Source organism: Crocodylus siamensis, chromosome 5, assembly GCF_052110815.1.
Source record: "Crocodylus siamensis isolate JL-2025a chromosome 5, ASM5211081v1, whole genome shotgun sequence".
NCBI lineage: Eukaryota > Metazoa > Chordata > Crocodylia > Crocodylidae > Crocodylus > Crocodylus siamensis.
Genome location: NC_143399.1, coordinates 207,305,642 through 207,327,370, shown reverse-complemented (window position 1 = coordinate 207,327,370; position 21,729 = coordinate 207,305,642). Strand labels below are relative to the sequence as shown.

The window sequence follows — 21,729 nt, the reverse complement described above, 5'->3', positions numbered from 1 at the left end:
GGGGTGATTTTCTAGTTGGTTGAATAAAAGGTATCATTTCTGAACCAAGAGTTCTAGATTTTGGCATTCCATATCTGAAGCTAGTCTCTGTGTTTAAAAGAAATGCAGACATACACTTTTTAAAAACACACAGCCCTAAAGCTAGGCTTTAAAGGCTTTGGCTGTCCAGGTGTTAGAAATATTATTAAAAATGCATTATCAATAGCAGATTTAGAAAAAAAACACAGCTGCTAGCCCTCCTTGTCTCCTTAATGGGAGAGGGAAGCGGGGGGGGGTTGGAAATTGAAGGGAAAAACCACCAAAGGCCCTTTGTACTAAGGTATCACTCCCTCTCTGTTCTGCAAATTTACTATCTCTTTGTTACACTAAATCACACTTTCTTTCATGACCCCCACATTCTTAGGCTAAGATAAGAGCAAATGCCATTTTTGCCTTCAGGTTGAACCTTGAGTAACCTTGGGTCCCATCTACGCACGCGTGATAACCTAATGCATATTAAGCCTACCCGCCCCGCATACTTAAGTAGTTAATTATAATGCACATGGGACGTATGAAGCGACATGTTTACATATATGTTTGTATGAACCGGAAATGAGTTGTAAAAATTCCTCCTTCTGCACACGTGGTCAGGAGAGAGGGGATAAAAGCCTGCTAATGATTGTGCCCGGGGGCAGAGTGATTGATCTTTTGTCTCTCTCTCTCTGACCCTATTTGCAAATATATACCTTTTGTGTTGCTAATAAAGTGTGTCTGTAGCTGAAAGTTTTTTTCCACCTCCCGAGAAACGAACCACGATTTTTAATTCAACACAGGTAAGAGGCCTAAAGAATTTTCAAGTATGCTAAGCACCCCATTCACTTAGGAGCCTAGCTTCAGATATAGAGCTTTTAAAATAAGTGGCCCAACTGCTTGGGCTAATATATTTTGGGGTCTCTCTGCACTGGTGTTTTGCCCCAGGGGACCTGCACCCTGCCAGGCAGGGCAGAAAGGGGACCCAGGGCCCAAACAAAGGCAGCAGCACAGACTTGAGCAAACAGCTGCAGCCTGCCTCTGCCTTGTGCACAAATATGGTGGGCACATGCCCCCACACACACTTCTCCTGGGGTGCATGCAGCAACAGGGAGCTGCCTCTCCCATCCCCCACAAGCTGCCTGCCTGCACCTCCTCCCTGCCCCAGGCATGCATCTTGCTCCCCAACACTAGCTGGTGCCCCTCACTCCTGACCTGCAGCCCCTACCCCCTAACCCTGCTGCCTAAGCAGCTCCCGCTCCCTCTCACTCACCCACAGTCTCTGTTTCTGCTGGTTTTGCTGGAGCCTGCTCAGGGAGTTCGTGATCCCTGACAATTAATCACCTTGCCTGTTCCTACCTCTCCCCCTTCCCCTGGACAAGCCTCCAGCCTGCACCTATGCTCTGCTCCCGGCTCTCTGCTGGTAGAATGGCTGTGACCAGCCCACGTGTGCATGCAGTATATGCATGCTGGGCTGCTTGCCTCTCCCTCCCAGGGCCCATGTCCTGAAGGGCCCTGGGCAACTGCCCTTCTTGCTCAGGCGTTGATCCACATATGCACAGGGGCCCCTTAGCTGCGGGGCCCCTTACAGCCACAGGTTTCTCAGTATAGGATAGGCCAGCCCTGAGCCTGGCTTCCACTTGTGATCAACTTGGCTGGCCACTAAGTTGATCTGTGCTATAAGAAGACTGGTAACGTGTATCAGTGCAGAACAGAAATTGTGTGTGCATATGTTAAGCGCTTAATCAATAAATATGACATCTTGCCTTATGCTCCCTCATAAGGTCTCACTCGTGATTTGTGCAATTGGCAATTTGTGTAACATTTAAGTAGTGAATTGTGAAAGGGGGGGATACAGAAGAAGCTCTGGGTCTATTGTTCTTTTGGTGTACACAACTTGGGCTGTAGAATTCCCTGAGCTTATGGGAGAAGTTGAATTCTCACCAGTTAGGAGATTCAGAGATGTTTTTGTTAGGAGAAAGAAGAAACAAGTTTATGGAAACAAGTTTATTGATGTTTCTTGACTGTAGACTACCTGAGAAACTAGGGAGGGAGTTTAGGATCTCTGCTTCTACCACTAATCCTTGGCTGTAGCAATACCCAAGGGTCAGAAGGGAAATTTAGGTGTTGTGTGGTTCGTGACCACAGATTTTAAGATATATTGTGCCTTAAGGCAAGTGCAATTAAAAGTGTGGAAACAGAGGTGGTATCTGAATAGAAGATGGTAAGAAGTATAGGAGTTTATTAATGAACATTTATTGAAACAGGTTAAGCAGTTGAAAAATCCTTAGCGTCAGCTGTCTGTTGAAGCTTTGCAGATGACTGTTATGGAAAAGACAAAATCAAAGACTTGAGGGTCCCTGTCAGGCACTGAGTCGGCACTATGAATATGGCTCTGTCCCACCGTCGGGGTCCTCCCAACTCACCTGCCACAACTTGATGATATATGTAAAGAAGGAGGGCGTTCAGTGGTGTTTTCTTCCCCTCTAGTCCCAGTGACGGGGTACTCGCAGGAGCTGCAGCTCTATCTGCCACAATCAGCAGGCCCCTGCCCCACCCAGAAAGCAGCTGCTTGAAGAGCTGGAAAGCGCCAGCTTGCGCAGCTCTTGCTCTGCCCCAGCCTGTTCCGGTGGTGAGTTTCCCGGGGTGTGGGTGGTCCTCCTTTCCCCTTCGGAAACTCCGAGGCTTGCCCCCAACATTCCCGATGCCTGTGGGGGCTTCTCGTTGCCACAGACCTCCCCACTTAAGCTGCCTTGTGGTGTCTCGCTTTCTCGTTGTGCATCCCAAGTAGTCTGATGTAGCTTCTGGTGCGCTTGTCGTGCCTCGTCGGCTGGCTTATCTGGACGGCTGTACCTGGAGAGGAAATTGGCCACGAGGTTATCTTTATCAGGGCAATGCACCACTGTGAATTTAAAAGGTTGCAGAGCAAGCACCCAGCAGGTTATGTGGGCATTCTCTATATGGGCTTTGGTTAGTCACTGAAGTGGGGCATGATCCGTGACCACTGGGAACGCTCGGCCCATTAGGTAGTATTTAAAATATTCCACCACCCAGTGTATGGCTAGGCACTCCTTTTCTAGTGTAGCATACATGGCTTCTGCTAAGTTATGCTTATGGCTTACAAAAGTGACCAGGCGCTTCTCTTCCCCCCATCATTGTAGCAGGACCACCCCCAAGGCACTGCTGGATGCGTCTGTCTGTAAAATAAAAGGGGTAGAGAAGTCTGGGGTATGTACTACTACATCTCAACACAGGGCCTCCTTCAAACCCTCAAAGCTTTTTGTCATCTTGGCTGTCCATTGTGGAGTCTTTGAGGCCCTTCTTCTGAGGGCATTAGTGAGGGATGAGGGAAGGGCGGTATAAATCTTCAATAGCAATTATTGAGCCCTAAAAAAGATCGAAGTTGATGACAGTTGTGTGGTTCCTGAAAGCAGCGTATCGCCCCCATTTTGTCTTTGAGGGGTCAGATAGTTCCCCAGCCCACACTAAATCCCAGATATTTGGTCTCCTGTCTGGCCAGTTGACATTTCTTGGGATTGGCCATCATTCTGGCCACTTTGAGTTCCCCGAGGATGGCCCTCAGGGCACAAAGATGCCATAGCCAGTCTGTGGTAAAGGTGATTATGCCGTCAATGTAACCGGCAGTATAGGCCATGTGTGGAGCCAGTAGGGAATCCATAATCCTCTGGAACGTGGCTTTGGCTCCATTAAGCCCAAAAGGCAGTCACAAAAATTCAAATAGGCCCCAGGGCATGCCGAAGGCTGTTTTGGTGCAATCTGTGGGCCTCATCAGGATTTGCCAATAACCTTTGGCAAGGTCGATGGTAGATACATACCTTGCTTCCCCTATCTTCTCCATAAGGTGGCTAATATGGGGCATGGGGAAAGTGTCAAAGGTCACCAGTGCATTTAACTTCCAGTAGTCTATGCATAGGTGGAGTGACCTATCGGGTTTGGCTCCTGGTGCCATTGGGCTATGCCAGGGGCTTTGAGAAGGCCGGATAATCCCTTGCCTCTGCATCTTCTCTATTTCCTGCCATGCCTCTTGTTGCAGTCAGTGAGGTATAGGCCTCCACTGCTCCATGACTAGAGTGCCTGGCAGAGTCCTGATCTCATGCCCTACCCCTCGAGCCCACCCCAGGATCTCTTGGAATACGTTCCAGAAAGCTTCTACCATCTCTGTCAGTTCCCACCATTGTTCAGCAACAAAGTCTTCCCCGAACTGGACTTGCACCCCAGAAGTTACACCGTCCTCCAGTTCCAGGCAAGGAGGTCCTAACTCCTCCTCTACCTCCCCGTGTTGCACCATCCAGCCCTGCAGTGCTTGCCATCCTTTGAGAAGGCAGACATGGTAGGTTTGGCATTCTTGATGGTGTCCAGATTTGAATACCTCATAATCTACCAGACCTGCTTGCCAGGTCACCTTAAAGGGGTCTTGCCAAATGGTGAGCTGTTGTATATGAATCTTGTAGAGTTAAAGCAAGGCTTTGTAATGCTAAAAGTGACGCCATTTCTTTGTCCTTTTGCTTCATAAAAGCAGACACAGCACTTATGAGACAGCTGGGAAGGAAAAGAGGTACTGTGTAAGGGTTACTGATAAGATATGAAGCTAGCTGAATCTAGTCAACAGGGGAGTCTCGTCAACAGGAGAACCTTGAAAGTGGGGCATGATTTGTTTTTGTTAGATAAAGAGACATCTTGAGACAAAATACAGGGGGCATGTAATTCACGAGAGTTAAACTTTGGTGTTCACACCCACAGCGCCGCTTAATTAGACAGAATAGTGATTTAGTTAATAGATGATTGAGTATTTTTACGAGCATGAGCTAATCACGAACTAACGCTTACACACTTAGAAAGTATAAAAAAGTATTACAACTAGTAAGTGGAGTCCCTCTCTCAAAGAGGCACCTCACTCGAGCAAATAAAGATTCTGTATTTAATTTTGGATGCTTGCTCTGCGTGATTATTGCCCCAGCCTAGAGCGAACTGCACGTGGCTTTAAAAGCGTAACTCGTAACAGAGCTGCTTATTCACTTAAGCTGGAAGTGAGACTAGTATCATGTTTCCAGGTTGGAATGTCCTGGACTTTGTTTTGTGATCATACTGGGTCTTTTGCCGTTCTTGAGCCGCCCAGAGGTTCTGACAGGCAATCCGCTGTGCCTTGTTTACCCGCTCTTGCAGTTCCTGGTGATACCTCTCCACCATACTCCCTGGCCCCACTGGCTTCTCCCACTCTTCTCTAACAAGCTGTAAGAGGCCTCTTGGGCTGTGTCCATATACCAGCTGGAAGGATGAGACCCAAGTAGACTCCTGAGGAGCGTCGCATAGAGCGAATAATAGTGGAGTTAATACCGTGTCCCACCTACGTGGGTCCTCCTCTGTGCACCTCCTGAACATCCTCTTGATGGTCCCGTTGAGTCTCTCCCCTAATCCTTTAGTCTGGGGGTGACAAATGGATGTCTTCATATGGTTGATGCCCAGGGTGCTACATAACGCTTTCATTACTCCTGCCATAAAACTTATAGAATCATAGAAGTCGGGTCGGGAGGGACCTTGTAGATCTTCAAGTCCGAACCCTGTCTGGGCGGGAGAAAAATCTGGACTCAAATGATCCCAGCCAGGTAGGCATCAAGCCTCTTCTTAAAGATCACCAGGGTAGGACCCAGCACCACTTCCCTAGGAAGTTGGTTCCAGATCCTAGCCGCCCTAACTGTGAAGTAGTTCTTGCGGGTGTCTAATCTAAACCTACTCTCCAATAGTAACTTCCCCGAGCTAAGGAGAATACTCAGGGATGCACTGAGGTCCCAGAGGGGAGGGGAGCCAGGTGTCCAAGGAGAGTGGTCGCTCCTCAAGGAGACGATCCTCCAAGCCCAAAAAGAGGTAATCCCAACGAAGATCAAAGGGAGCAGGAGAGCACACAAGCCCCCATGGCTCACCAAAAGCGTCTGGGAATGTCTTCCACCCAGTGGAAAAGAGGGGACATCACCAGGGATGACTATACTGCAGTCGCTCGGGGATGTAGGGGGTAGTTAGGAAGGCCAAGGCAGAGATGGAACTGGGACTAGCTTCCCAGATTAAGGACAATAAGAAGTCCTTCTTCAAATACATACGGGGTAAAAGGAAGGTTCTGGGTAATGTGGGGCCCCTGCAGGACACGTTAGGAAATTTGGTCGTCACACCAGACGATAAAGCCAACATATTTAACAATTTCTTTGCCTCCATCTTCCTAAGCAGGGACTGGAACAGTCACCCCCCTGCTGGGTCCCCCTCAGGCCCCAGGGGTGGCACACCTGGGCCAAGGGTCAGTGAGGATCTAGTTAGGGAGCTTCTGGAGGGACTGGACGTATTCAAGTCAGCCGGTCCAGACGTTCTCCACCCTAGAGTACTAAAGGAATTGGCTGAGGGTATTGCAGGACCCCTGGCATGGCTTTACAAGCACTAGTGGTGCTCTGGTGTGGTGCCAGAGGACTGGAAGAGGGTCAACGTGGTTCCCATCTTCAAAAAGGGGAAGAAGGAGTACCTGGGAACTATAGCCCAGTTAGTCTTACTTCGATCCTAGGCAAGCTGTTCGAGAAAATTATGTTGGTACACAACCATGAGGGGCCAGCAGGGGATTTCATGCTTAGGGGCAACCAGCACGGGTTCATCAGTGGCAGGTCCGTCAGACCAACCTGGTGACCTTCTATGATCAGATAACCAAATCATTAGATGCAGGGGTAGCAGTGGACATCGTCTTCCTGGACTTTGGGAAGGTCTTCGACACTGTCTCTCACCCTGTTCTCATTAAGAAACTGGGGGGCTGTGGTGTCAACAACTGGCTAGAGGGCCGCACCCAGAGAGCGGTGGTGGACGGGTCATTTTCGACCTGGAGGGATGTGGGCAGTGGGGTCTCCCAGGGCTCGGTCCTTGGGCCCGCACTGTTCAACATCTTCATCAGTGACTTGGACGAGGGGGTAAAAAGCACCTGTTCAAATCTGCTGATGACACTAAGATGCGGGGGGGATGTGGGCACTCTAGAAGGGAGCAATAGGCTACAATTGGACCTAGACAGGTTACAAGGGTGGGTGGATGAGAACAGGATGGGATTCAACACTGACAAGTGCAAGGTGATGCACCTGGGGAGGAACAACCGGCACCACACCTACAGGCTGGGGAACTCCCTACTCATCAGTGCAGAGGCGGAAAAGGATCTTGGAGTCATCACTGATGCCAAGGTGAACATGGGCTGGCAGCGTGAGGATGCGGTCAGGAAGGCCAACCGCACCTTGTCGTGCATCCACAGATGCATCTCGAGCAGGGCCAAGGAGGTGATCCTCCCCCTCTGTGCGGCACTGGTCAGGCCGCAGCTGGAGTACTGCATCCAGCTCTGGGCACCGCACTTCAAGAGGGATGTGGACAGCATGGAGAGGGTCCAGAGGAGGCCACTCATATGATCAGGGGACAGCAGGGCAGGCCTTATGAGGAGAGGCTACGGGACCTGAACCCGAAGAGAAGGCTGAGGGGGAACTTGTGGCCTGTTATAAACTAGTCAGGGGGGACCAGCAGGCATTGGGGGAGTCCCTGTTCCCCCAAGCACGGTCAGGAATGACCAGGAATAACGGTCACAAGCTGGCAGAGGGGAGATTTAGGCTAGATATCAGGAGGCGCGACTTCACGGTCAGGGCAGCTAGGGTCTGGAACCAGCTTCCAAGAAAAGTGGTGCTGGCCCCTACCCTGGGGGTCTTTCAGAGGAGGTTAGATGAACATCTCGCTGGGGTCGTTTGACCCCAGTAATCTTTCCTGCCATGGCAGGGGGTCGGACTAGATGACCTACTCAGGTCCCTTCCAACCCTAGAAACTATGAAACTACAACTATGAAAATTAGTCCCCTGGTCCGCGATTATTTTGTGGGGAATCCCCACGCGTGCGAGCCACTTTAACAGCTCTTCAGCTACTTAGCTAACTGTGATTGACCTGAGCAGGACTGCTTTCGGAAAACATGTTGCATAGTTGACCAGGACTAATATATATCGGTACCCCTATGAGACTTTGGCAAGGGACCCACGATATCCGGAGCTACTTGAGAGAAGCGTGTCTTGATCACCAGCACAGGCTGCAAGGGGGCCTTCTGAGGTCCCCTTGGGCTCTCTGACACTCAGGACATGCCGCACCCAAACTATCCACATCACCTTGTAGCTGGAGACAAACGAAATCGTGGACCAATCGTGCCGTGGTCTTGTTGCACTCTAGGTGGCCACCCAGCAGGGTGTTATGTGCCAACTGCCAAATTTCCAGTGAAGTGGGGTCGGGACCACCAGCTGACATCTCTCAACAATACCCTCCTGACCCCTCTGGACCTGATTCAGCAGACCTCCTCCACGACCTCATAATACAAGGCGCTCCTGGACATCCCTGCTCCTGGGTCCTCGGCAGCCAATTGTTGGAGCTCTGGATCTGCCTGCTGTGCTTGACTAAAGCGAGCCGCACAAGCCACCTGATCCGTATCTACGTGGGCCTGAACCTGCTCATCGTTCTGCGCGTACATTTCCCTGGCCCAGTCCTCACCTCTCTGTAGTCACTTCCTTTCTTCCTCCATTGCTCTTACTCACTCTAGCACCCATTCATGCCCTAGGATCATTTCGCAGGCCACTGCCGGGGGAAGCCTGACCCCCAGCTCGTCTTGAAGTTCCATACTCTCAATGAGAGGTAGCAACTCTGGAAGCACATTTCACCACCCAAGATGCAGGTCACAACCAAGGGTCTGGCTTCCTGCACACCCACTTTCAGAGCCAGGTCTGCACAGAGCAATGATTGCGAGCATCCCGTGTCCAGGGTGGCTTGTACTGCCTGATTACCGATCCAGGCCATCACTACCAGTCGTTTCTAGCTTTTCTCCTGCAGGATTGCACCAAAGCTACAATCCATGCTCTTGCCCCATTTGGCTTCCCTAGACTTATCTCTAGGAATTGCTGCTGGTGCTAAGCCATGGCCTAGCTTGCTCAAGCCCAGCCTGCACTTCTGCGCAATATGGTCTGTGCGGCCACAACGATAGCAGACAATGCCCCTTGCTGCCCCCTTCTGAGACACTATCTTTTTCTCCTCCTCTCCAACTATGCTCCCTGCCGGGGCACTGAAGCCTCGATCACAACTGCGCTCATTCTCCGAGATAAAGAAAGCCTCAGTTAGGTGGAGGGCCTCTTCCGCAGCTGGTGTCATCTTACACATATCTGAGTGTCTTTCTCTAGGTCCCAAAGGTATTATTCCAAAGGAACCTGGTCTATGACCACGTCTCGGTCAAACCGGGTCACAGGGAGCCACTTATTCAATGCGTCACACAGGTATTGGAGTAAGCTGCGAGGCCTCTTGACATCTTTTGCCTTCCATGCTTGGAAGAACTGTCTATAGCTTTCGGAAGAACTCTTAAGCCTGTGCAAGATGGCTGCCTTCACCGTGCCGTAATTACAGCCCTCTTCTCTTGACAGTGCTCGATATGCTGACTGGGCCTCATCTACCACTACAGTGCCCAACTGGTGAACCTACTGTGTACGGTCCAACCCAGTCTGTAGGGCCATCCTCTCGAACACCTCTATGTAGGCTTCAGGTGTCATCCACAGCATTTTGAACAAGGGTGCATTCCACTGCATCCATTCGTGCTGGTGTGCACCCTGTAGCTGCTGTATCTCTAGTACTTGGCTGATTACCTGGATGGCCTGTGTCATGAGTTTAGCATGGGCCACAGCAGGCAGCTACACAGTCCTCTCTACCCAGGTCAGGATCACTGATCCACTATAGCAAATGCTGCCTTTCTGGACAATGCACCACTGTCACGTCCCAAGTTGTGCTATGAGTATGGCTCTGCCCCATAGCTGCGGTCCCCACAAGTCTCCTGCCATGACTTGATGATATATGTAAAGAAGGAGGGTTTTCTTCCCCTCTAGTCCCGGGGACAGGGTACTCACAAGTGTGCTGCAATGTTCCTCAGGGCTCCGCCTTCCCTACACCCCGTCCACTCGCCAACCGCTCAGGTACTCAGGTCTTTGTCCCAACGTGATGCCAACCCCTTGACTGTGGGGTCCAGCATTGACAGTAATGATCCAGCCCACCGTCCGGATGTAGACTTGCACAGGTGGCTTCGACTCTTAGCCTCAGGGGTCTGAGCCTCAGGTGCTAGGCGTCCTCTCTGCGAGAGACCCCTCCTTGGATTTCTTTAAAGTTGAGGTGCTGTGGACTACCCACTCCCAGCCTGGTGCCAGCCACTGCTCCCAATCTGCCCCTGCAAGGTAGTGCCTACAGAGCCACTGCTCCCGGAGCCACCATCTGGTCTGTGCGCTCCCAGCTGGCTTCCTCCTCGCTGCTGGCTTCCGGCGCAGTTAATTCCCCATGGGGGTGGCTCCTCCTGCTGCAATCAGCTGGCCACCACCCTGCCCAGGAAGCAGCTGCTTGAAAAGCCGGTTAAACACTGGCTTGCACGGCTCTTGCTCTGCCCCAGCCTATTCTGGTGGCGAGTTTCCCGGGGCATGGATGGTCCTCCTATCCCCTTTGGGAACTCCAGGGCTTGCCCCTGATGTTCCCGATTCCTGTGGGGGTTTCTCACTGCCACAGTCCCCAAGGCTGCCAATGGACAGAGGGCATACCAGCAGCCCATCTTATGCACCCCACTGGAGTGGGGCTGTGAGCCTTGGAATCCCACCTCCAGACTGATGACACCTAAGAGAGAGCCTCAGAAGTGAAGACTGCATCCCGGCCAGATGTGCCTTGACTCTGATGACAGCCCTATGATTGTTAGATATAGATTTGTTTGTTTGTATTGTTGCTTTTTGTTATCACTCTGTATCAATAAACTTGCCTATTATCAACTGGCAGGTGTAGCGGTCGGTCTGAGGGTTGCGCTCGCCCAGAACAAATGTATAGGGGCCGTTTCCTGAAATTCAGCCCAACATTTGGCCACTTTGCCAGGACACGAGGGCAGTAACCTGACCGATCAGGGAATTTGTTGGTACAGAGTGACCCCTTCTAGAGGAATTAGCTAAGACTTGTAGTAAGGTACAGCTGTATGGCAACTGTGACTGGGGTTGTAGTTTTGTGCAGGAAAGACTGTTTGTTACTGCTGACTGGGAAACTGTCTGCCTAGGTCAGGCAGAGTAGTGGACATGATTACATGCTGTGGTTTTCTTGTGATTAAATAAGAACCTCCTGTTGTGTTTGCAATAGGAAGCTAGAGAGCAGAGAAAGTCATCTCTCTGCTGGAAAGCCTGTGTGAATGAACAGGATCTTTTGACTCCAGGGCCCGTGGGAAGGGTTACAGACCGGTGTCTATCATTAACTGTTTTAGTCCAGTGGTATATGAAACACAATTGGGGAGAAGCATTAAAATGGGTACATGCATTTCAGTTAAAGTTACTCAATGGTGTATGAAATTTAATTTATAAAATTTATTTGAAAGCCACAGGATACCCAGTGACACCAATGGGCTAAAAGACCAGTGGCTGTTAAACACAGATGAAGGAGAACCAGCGTTAACTTGTATTTGTTGTTGTGTTTTTCTATTTTTTATATATTTGTGTGTCGTGAATCGAACGGGACTAATTATTTAACGTACACATATAGAAGCTGCACACGACGCTGGAAACTGCATGGCATGAACCCTGGATATTTTGACATAGTCTTGCTTATTGCTTTGTTAAGATTGATCATCATATTGTTATGTTTTCGTTACTTTTCTTTTGAGCACTCTGAATCCTGCAAGTGTCTTAAAGGAAATCATCCCTGGAGATGGAAATCAATTAAATTATTCTACTTCTCTTTAGGAACCAATTGGACTACCTTAAATGACTGGGGTTACAAAAGAATTCACAAATTAACTATCTTACTACTATAACACAAGGACAAAGTCAGCTGCATACTAAAGCTATTTTATACCAAGTTTCAGAAATTCAGAGCATCTGAACAAGCTAGACAAATGGTATGATATTCTCAAGGGATGGTCACCATCATGGACAGAGCTCCTAAATGTTACGTTACATCCTATTATCATCTTTTCTACACTAACTGGAATAATGGCGATTGTGATGTTGTTGTACGTGTTACTGGATGAAACAAATTCATGTTAAATTGAAATCACACGCCTTAATTGCTTAACAATATATAGCTGTGCAAAATCCTACAGTGATCCATTCAAAACAAAATGTTTTGAAGCATCAACGGAGGGAATGTTCTGTAAATAGCATAAATGCCAGCTTGATGTTAGGTAAATAACATGGAAATAGATTTTTCCCTATTGCTTTTACAGGCAACTGCTGCTAACGCTGTTTCACTTGGTGCTACTTCGCTATAACGCTCATGTGAGATTGAATCTGATTTCACTTTGTGCTCAGCGAGTTTTGTTATAAAACTCGCCATATTCATCTTGGGTTATTAAAAGCAACTGCGGTCACCATCTTGGGTCATCAAATACTTTCGGTTTCACTTAGCGCTCAGTTTTTCAGGAACCAAGTGAGAGCGCTAAGCAGGGGCTGCCTGTAAACTTATGTATTTTGTTGAGTTTTGCATTGCCTTCAGAAACTCCATTTTGTGTTGCGTGACAAGTGCTCGACCTTTTACTTGTGTGTCGGGGGAGCGTGTGTTCGTGGAAAAGGAAAACATCAGCTGGCGACTGGCCGAAGAATGCAGACAGACAAAAGACCAAGCAAGAATCCGCCCCAGAACAGCGGGAGAACAACAGCAACCGACCTGTGTTCAAGGAAGAACCAGTGACCAGGCTGACCGCAGCTGGGGCCGCCCGTCCTGCACCCGCCACAGCCGCGACCCCCGGCCACGCCGGGCCCCAACTGCCCCGCACCGTCCCCCGGGCAGCTGCGAGCCGCTCCCGCCCCGCGCCTTCGGGGGCAAAGGCCGCACAAGCGTCGGCTCCACAGCCCCCTGGGCCGCACGGCCTCCACATGGCCCCGCCAGGGCCCCCACCGCCTCCGCCGTCCCGCAGCCTCCTCCCCGCTGCCCGGCTCCTCCCCTCGCGCGTCACGCCCGTGACGTCCCATGACGTCAGGGGCGCCCGGGGGCGGGGGTTGTGAGTTGCGGGCGGATCGGGACCGGGCTGGGCCGGGGCCGAGCCGAGCCCCCTTCCCTGCCCTGACAGCCGGGGTCGTGTCCTGGCGGGGCCGGGGCTCGTCGCTGAGGGGCTTTCCCCGCACGGACACGTCCCTGCGCGCCCACCCCGCCTGGCTTCCCCCACCGCGGGACTGGAAGAGGCCAACGTGGTTCCCATCTTCAAAAAAGGGAGGAAGGAGGACCCGGGAAACTATAGGCCAGTTAGTCTTACCTTGATCCTGGGCAAGCTTTTTGAGAGAGTTATTCTGGCGCATGTCCATGAGGGGTCGGGAGGGGAGATTATGCTTAGGGGCAACCAACACGGGTTCATAAGAGGCAGTTCCTGTCAGACCAACCTGGTGGCCTCTACGACCAGGTCACCAAATCCCTAGACGCAGAGGTAGCAGTGGACGTACCCTTCCTGGACTTTCGGAAGGCCTTCGACACTGTCTCTCACCCTGTTCTCATGAAACTGGGGGCTGTGGTGTCGACACCCACACAGTCAGATGTGTCGCCAACTGGCGGGAGGGCTGCACCCAGAGAGCGGTGGTGGACGGGGCATTTTCGACCTGGAGGGATGTGGGCAGTGGGGTCCCCCAGGGCTCGGTCCTCAGGCCCGCACTGTTCAACATCTTCATCAGCAACTTGGACGAGGGGGTAAAAAGCACCCTGTTAAAACTTGATGATGATACTAAGATGTGGGGGGATGTGGGCATGCTAGAAGGGAGGAATAGGCTACAATCAGACCTAGACAGGTTACAGGGGTGGGCGGATAAGAATAGGATGGGATTCAACACTGACAAGTGCAGGGTGCTGCACCTGGGGAGGAAGAACCAGCACCGTACCTACAGGCTGGGGAACTCCCTTCTTGTCAGTACAGAGGCAGAAAAGGACTTGGAGTCATCATTGATGCCAAGATGAACGTGAGCCGGCAGTGTGGGGATGTGGTCAGGACGGCTGACCACACCTTGTCCTTCATCCACAGATGCATCGTGAGCAGGTCCAGGGAGGTGATCCTCCCCCTCTGTGCGGCACTGGTCAGGCCGCAGCTGGAGTACTGTGTCCAGTTCTGGGCGCCGCACTTCAGGAGGGATGTGGACAGCATGGAGAGGGTCCAGAGGAGGCCACTCACATGGTCAGGGGCAGCAGTGCAGGCCCTATGAGGAGAGGCTGTGGGACCTGAACCTGTTCAGCCTCCACAAGAGAAGGCTGAGGGGGGATCTAGTGGCCTGTTATAAACTAGTCAGGGGGACCAGCAGGCATTGGGGGAGTCCCTGTTCCCCCAAGCACTGCCAGGAGCGACCAGGAATAACGGTCACAAGCTGGCAGAGGGCAGATTCAGACTAGACATCAGGAGGTGCGACTTCACGGTCAGGGCAGCTAGCATCTGGAACCAACTTCCAAGAGAAGTGGTGCTGGCTCCTACCCTGGGGGTCTTTAAGACAAGGCTAGATGTGCTCCTTGCTCGGGTCATTTGACTCCAGTACGCTTTCCTGCCACAGCAGGGGGTCGGACTTGATCTGCTCAGGTCCCTTCCAACACTACTAACTATGACACTATAACTGCTGGGACACGGATAAGGTCACTGACTGTTATCATGGCAGCACAAGACCCAAGCAAGACAAAGCCTTTCTCTGCTGGGTGCTGCAACCTCAGGGAGAAAGACCGAGGGTCCCCGCCTGGGAGACACCCGCCCGCAAGGACCAGCGCTCGGCCCCCCACCCACAGGGTGACAAATACTGCAGCCCCCTCCCGCGCAGGGCTAGACGTGCGACCCGCTCCCCCAGGCGCAGGACGGCCTCGCCAGCACCCAGACCTCGCACGCCCGGGCCTCCACCCTGTCCCTCACCTGACGCCTGGCGGGGCGGGGGCTCCTCTCTGGGGACGCGGGGGGGCCGGTCCCGAGGCCCCGGGGTTCCCCTCTGCCCTGCCTCCTCCAGCGGCCTGTCGGCACCACGGGCCTGCGGCTGCTCCGGCCAGGCATCACCAGGCTCCCGCCGCGCCCCCGTGGGCTGCATCTCGTCTGCCGACACATCCTCGACCTTCCCCCTCCCAGTGACCTGGGGAGGGGACGCACGCATCAGTGGGGAGCAGGGACATGGGGGAGACGGGGCGGGGAGGGAGCATCCCGCAAACACGTGGAAACGGGGACAGCAGCATCCACGATCGGGGTGAAACCTGCTCACCTGCAGTTTCTCGTCCTCCTCCTGCTCCACTTGAATCCCCTCGGCCAGGGTCACGGCCTGGGCGCAGGTCTCCACGCCGCGCCCCCACTCCCAGCTCCGCATGCCCGGGGGCAGGATGGCCAGGAACTGCTCCAGCACCACCAGCTCCAGGACCTGCTCCGTGCTGCGGCGCTGGGGCTCCAGCCAGCGCTGGCACAGCTCCCGCAGGCGCCTGCAAGCCTCCCGCGGCCCCTGGGCGCCCAGGTAGCGCAGGCCCCGGAAGCGCTGGCGCCAGGTCTCTGGGGTGGCGAGCTCGTCCCCGGTGCCGGCTGGGGGGTCTCTGGGGGAACCGGCCTTAGACGGGGGCTGCATGGCCTGCTCCGCCGCCTGCCCCCGCATCTCCCCGCGCTGGGCCGGCTCCTCCTGCAGTGGCTGCTTAATACGTGGCACCAACCGTCTCCCAGAAGGTGTCCCCAGTGCCAGTCTGGATGACACAAGGGACTTGTCCTGCCTGCTCAGATCGTGCCTGGAGCTCCCCTGGGTCCTGCTCCTGCAGCGTCACCTCCGGCTACAGCCGGGCTGTGATGGGAAAGGCCACGGCTGCCACGGACTCCAGCGCAGCCACCGTCTGCCCCAGGACAGGCCTCCCCCGCCGGGGCCTGGGCTCTTGCTCTCCTGCGCTCACACACAGTGCCTTCTCACAGCGTCTAGTCTGCAAGGCCTGCAGGAAAGGAGACAGCACAGACATCACCACGTGCTGGGAGACCAGGACCATGACCCGCCCTCAGCCACAAGGTCTGCCCAGTCCTGACGTCTTGACTGTCCCAACAGCCCCACACATGCAGGGCCTCTTCCCAGACAGACCCCCCTGGACACGTGTCAGGGCCCAGAGCCCCCCACCCAGGTGGGACTTGGCTCCAGTCTCAGGACAAATTCCTTCCCCACTTTGCTCCAGGGCGGATCGGCAGCCCCAAGCCACTCCCCCGTGCAGGTCTAAGGCTGGAGAGATTCAGTTTTCTGGCCTGGGGATTGTTCGTTCTGGCCTTTCTGGTTAATTTTAATTAGATCTTCCTGGAGGGCTCTCAAGCAAGCCAGGATGTTATGTTCTTCTTTAAGTGGCAAGCTTTCGAAGGAAGCCAGGAGATGTAATTCCTCATCTGAATAGGAGTGCTGACATCCCTCCTTTTGCTCTGTTAGGTCAACCACCAGTCCAGTCCAATCAAACTTGTAGACGCCTGTCTAATTGTCTTAATATCCAATTGGTCCTACCCTTTAGTTTTGGGAATGCACTTCCTTTTCCTTGTCTTTTCCCAGTATGGTCGGACTGGGCTGGCAGTCTCTCCTGTGACTGGACCTAAATTAGGAGAGTTTTTACAAAATGGTAAGGTCAGATACAGCAGAAACCCCTGTTGCATGAACTCCCCACTTAATCAGAGCCCTTTTTCTGCTTATAACCGAGGACACTAGTGAGGGGGAGCATAGTTATCTCATATATTTCTTAACTGATGTATTACTCTATAATTGTGTTACTTTTTTAACATCCTCCTTCCCATGTTCACTGAGAGCAGCGTTCCTAGATGCTGTATGACCCTCTCAGGGGTGCTCCAGAGGGGGATATAACCATGGGGGCGGGGGAGATACTGTTACAATCCTAGTATCTTTTATTAAAATGGCATTTCCTGTCCCACTTGATAAATGGGGGCAGTCTGATCAGTATTTTTTGGCAAATCTCTATTCCCCCTAACCTCTAGCTGATCTGGGCTTCTCTTATCTCTATCATCCTGTAACCCCCTAATAAGATTTCTGTTCTCAGCAAGGTGCTGTTGCTCACTCGGGTTATCCTCAGCCCCACTTTAACATTACTTCTAGGTCTACTATTTTGCAGGATAGCAATTCCATTTGAAGAAAGACTGCTGTATTGTTTTGGCTGTCAAGACAGCATGGTCTGTGAGTGTGGAAAGGAAGACTCTGAGGTTTTCAGTTGTCTGCGAGTTAGGGTTTTTTTGTATTGCAAGTATACCTTCCTCTAAAGGTTGATCCTTATGTAATAAAGGATGAAAATTGAGGACCACCTTGGTGCCCAAGTCTGAATGAGAAAAGAACTATGGTGATGTACCAGCCACAAGATCCCCCCTCAGTCTCCTCTTGAGGAGACTGAAGAGATTCAGGTCCCTCAGCCTCTCCTCATAGGGCTGGCCACGGAGGCCCCCAACAATGCGGGTGGCCTCCTCTGGACCCTCTCCAGGTTCCCCACGTCCCTCTTGAAGTGCGGCGCCCACAACTGGACACAGGACTCCAGCCGCGGCCTGACCAGTGCCGCATAGAGGGGGAGCAAGACCTCTCTGGACCTGTTAGCGATGCCCCTGTCGATGCAGGACAGGGTGCGGTCGGCTCTGCCTATTGCTTCATCGCATTGGCAACTCATATTCATCCCGGAGTCAATTCTGACTCCAAGATCCCTCTCTGCCTCTGTGCTGCCGAGAGGGTCAGCCCCTAACCTATAGCCATAATGCTGGTTCCCTCTCTCCAGGTGCAGCACCCTGCACTTGTCCTTGCTGAACCGCATCCTGTTCAGATCGGCCCACTTCTCCAACCTATCCAGGTCTGCCTGGATGCGGTCCCTGCCTGCTGGTGGATTCACTTTACCCCACAGCTTGGTGTCATCAGCAAACTTGAACAGGGTGCTCTCCACATGCTCGTCCAGGTCGCTGATGAAGATGTTGAACGGCACCGGCCCCAGGACCGAGCCCTGGGGGACTCTGCTGCCCCCCCCCCCGGTCAACATCGACCCGTCCACTACCCTCTGGGTGCGCCCCTGGAGTCAGTTTGCCACCCATGTGACCGTGCATTCATCCATGCCGCAGCCCCTCATCTTGCCCACCAGAATTGGGTGGGACACTGTGTTGAAGGCCTTCGGGAAGTCCACGAAAACGACATCGACTTCCTCCTTCCCATCTAAGCTCTTTGTTACCTGGTCATAGAAAGAGACCAGGTTAGTCAGGTAGGATCGGCCTTGCACGAACCCGTGTTGGTTACCCCTCAATATCACTTCCCCTGCAGGGCTCTCACAAATTTGGCCCTTGATAATTTTTTCAAAGACCTTCCCCAGGATAGAAGTGAGGCTGACTGGCCTGTAGTTGCCAGGCTCTTCCTACCTCCCCTTCTTGACAATAGGGACCACTTTGGCCCTTTTCCAGTCCTCAGGGACTTGCCCCCCCCCCCCCGGCCCTTGGCGCCCGCCGGGGGTGTCCGTCCTGCTGGCTCCAGCGCTGCCGGGGGCGGCCTGTGCCCGGCCGGGGCCTGCAGAGACGGCCCCCGCCGCGAGGCGCTTCCCTGGAGCCCGAGCTCAGCGCTTCGCTGCGCGGCGCGTGTGACGCGACACGCCCCGGCCCCGGCCGCCCTGGGCTCCGCCGCCTGGGCTCGGGCTCGTGCCCGCCCGCCGGGCCCTTCCCCAGCAGCCGAGGATATCGAGCAGAAGAGGCACAGATGTGGAAGCAGGGGAGCCACCGCGGAGGAGCGCGCCTGCTTGGCTCGCACTTGCGGGGATCAGGCAGAAAGGCCAGAGCAGAAATGGACCTGGGCTGGCAACAGCAGCTGCAGATGACAGAAAGCCCTTCTTCAGGTGCACAGGGAGTAAAAAGAAGGCTCGTGGAAACGTAGGACCCAAAGGACAGACGAGGGCAATTGGTAACGGATAGGAGGGCCGAAGTGGAGCCCCTAATCTGTTCTTTGCGCCTGTATTCCTGAACACGGGTAAAGATGTCCCTCCCCAAGGGGCTAAAGACAGGCACAAGCGGGACTCCAACAGTTAGTGCTGACCTCGGGAAGGGGCATCCGGAGGGGCTGGACGTGTTTAAGTGTACAGGCCCAGACCATCCCCATCCAAGGGTGCTGAAGGACTTGGCCACTGTTGTACCAGAACCACTGGTGCGACTGTTTGAGCTGGAGTGTGTGTGGGTGTGTGCGCGTGGGATGTCTCACATACACCCCCTCACACTGCCATATACGCAGACCCCCAGACCCCCTCACACCTCAGCACCCTCCCAGTCTACGCACACGACCCTCTACACACCCCATGCCCACCCACACTGATACCCACACCCCCCACATGATCCATCACCCCCACACCCCACCTATCCACTGCCCCACAAAATCACCCCACACCCCCACCCCCATTTTCCCCACCAGCCCTACAATATAGAAGAGTCAGACTTCATTTTAAGCTATTCTGCAACCACCTCTATGAACACTAGACAAACGCACATCTAAATCAAGACAAAATGTTCTGCTCGGGTCCCTTCTGACCCTACTAACGATGAAAAATATTTTTGAAATGAAAGGACTGAACCTTGTAGATGTTCAATTTTTAGAATATTATGTGATATTTTTCTGGCCCCGAGACGGCAAACACCCTTGCTGAAAGGAGTGCATCTGCGGACAAGGGGAGGGAATTCTGGTGGCAAAGGTCAGGGGTTAGGGCATGGGACTTCTGGGCCCAAAATGGTGACCAGGATGCGGGGCACCTGTCGGGGTTGGACTACCCATGTGGCTTCAACACCTTGTCTGAACTCAGTAGGCAGCTCTCCAGACGAACTAATTGCCTGCCCATGTTACATTGTGGGACTTCATTAGCAAAGAATCCATTACAGAGAATGGGGGTTGGGGGGGTGCAGCTGGTACCAGGTGGTATGCTGTTGAAACAAGCAGCTGAGAAGCAAAACTTGCCAAACTGGGCCCATGGGGTGGCAGTATCAGCTTCTTGCAGACTCCAGTGGGCATGTGCAGGCTTGGGAGTGGGGTCATGTGGCGAAGAAGGGCAAGGTCAGGGTGGAAGGCAGGGAACACCTCCCCAGCAATCAATGTCCTCCTTCCTGCAACTCTAGAGCCTCACATACAAGAACCCTGGCACCAGGAGGGAGGACAGAGCCTGGGGTCACCCAAAGACAGTCCCCGGGTGCCATTTAGAGCCAGTTGCGCAACGGGGTGCACCAGATTGTGCAGGCACCTCTGGCCCTGGGAGCACTGCCTGCTTCGGCAGAATGATGGGGATGGCACACCTCCACAGCTGGTTTAATGACCATGTCTTCACAAGTTCCCAAGCATTTGGGCTGGCCTCTTCATGAGGTATTTCTTTTTAACCCCTCCCCTCATCAAACCTTGGGGACCAGCCTCCGTGTCCTTTGGGTTCTGCAGGGCCCTAAAGGAGTCGTAGGTTGAACTCTTGCTGTAGTCCACCAGCGTGAGGCTCTTTGCCTAGACGAAGACACTGGTGGGGGCTGAGCAGGTATACATGCCCAAGCAATTGTGGCATTGCTGGAAGAATTATGGATGATCCAAGATAGGGATGCGTTGGTGCCGTGCCAGTTTGGAGGAGGGAAGCACTTCCCACACTGAGCACTGATGTGGCTTCTCCCTAGTGTGGATATGCTGGTCCTCAGCCAGGCTGGAGGACAGAGCGAAGCTATTACCACACTCTGAGCACTCATATTGTAGTATGAATTTTTGCATGTTAGTTATTATGTTTAAACGATAATAGTATTGAATTGATCAACGTCTATGATTGTCTAAACACCTAAAACTCCATTTTGTGCTTGTTCCCTGCTTGACATGAGATGAACTTCATAAGCCCTGTGTTCATGAGTGTCACTGCAAGGGGGTGAATGGTGAAAGAATGGTAACTATTTGCATGAAAACAGAAGAAGATTTAACTGACTGTATAAACAACAAGGCACCAATGTATAAGTTACCAGACAGTAAACTAATTAAGCTAATTAATGGATGCCTGAAGAGCTCGTCTGTAATCAAGCGCAAAGAAGATAGTAAGAAGAAAGAATTTTGCATATCCTGCCATTTGAACTACACAATACTTCAAGGCAAAACACTGACTACACAATGCTTCACGGCAGAGATCAAGACTGAAATATCAACTCGGACATAACCAACTTTACTGGAATGACTGAGCATGGAAAACCCCCAATGTTGAACAAAGACTTGAAATCGCTATAAAAGAGAGATGCAGACAAACTAAGTTGGGGAATCCACTCTCTGCAATCTCACGGACCACAGGCATGTCTGTTATTCCCTGGCTTCTCTCACCCTCAACAAGCCTGGACCCAGGCATCCATTACTAATATTGAGTGACTTCGGCTGGTAACTGTAACATCGTACTATATGTGTGTCTATGTCTCTGTGTGTGTATGCTGGTGTATGTCTGTTTGTATAACTGGAGTGTCCAAGTTTATGTAATTGCTTCATGTAAGGGAAAAATGCCGCATTTATCGATTATTCCCCTTTATAAGGCCTTGCCCTAAATTTGAGCAATGAACAATTTTAAGTAACAATGTTGCTTCACCCGTGTGGATAAGCTGGTGCTGCATCAGGTCGGATGATCTGGTGAAGCTCTTCCCACACTCCACGCACAGATGTGGCTTCTCTCCTGTGCGGATACGCTAGTGCTTAGCCAGGCTGGAGGACTGAGTGTTCTTCCCAC

At 52.6% G+C, this 21,729-nt stretch overlaps 1 protein-coding gene across 5 annotated transcripts; it reads right to left on the bottom strand.

Moving 5' to 3' along the window:
* Window positions 1-1,858: 1,858 nt before the first annotated feature.
* Window positions 1,859-21,728, bottom strand: LOC149865276 (zinc finger protein 232-like). 5 transcript variants are annotated; one of them, XM_090048138.1, is made up of 6 exons: window positions 21,592-21,728; window positions 16,509-16,593; window positions 15,261-15,960; window positions 14,924-15,134; window positions 13,491-13,718; window positions 2,762-2,862 (listed from the first exon to the last, which is right to left on the bottom strand). In XM_090048138.1, the coding sequence occupies exons 3-5, from the start codon at window positions 15,636-15,638 to the stop codon at window positions 13,528-13,530; spliced, it is 780 nt and encodes a 259-aa protein (XP_089904264.1). In that variant the 5' UTR covers window positions 15,639-15,960; window positions 16,509-16,593; window positions 21,592-21,728; the 3' UTR covers window positions 2,762-2,862; window positions 13,491-13,527. The 5 variants fall into 5 exon arrangements, with proteins under 5 accessions (XP_089904265.1, XP_089904264.1, XP_089904261.1 ...); XM_090048134.1 differs by lacking the exon at window positions 2,762-2,862 and adding an exon at window positions 12,497-12,720 and having other exon boundaries at window positions 13,532-13,718; XM_090048137.1 differs by lacking the exon at window positions 2,762-2,862 and adding an exon at window positions 12,599-12,720.
* Window position 21,729: the final 1 nt, after the last annotated feature.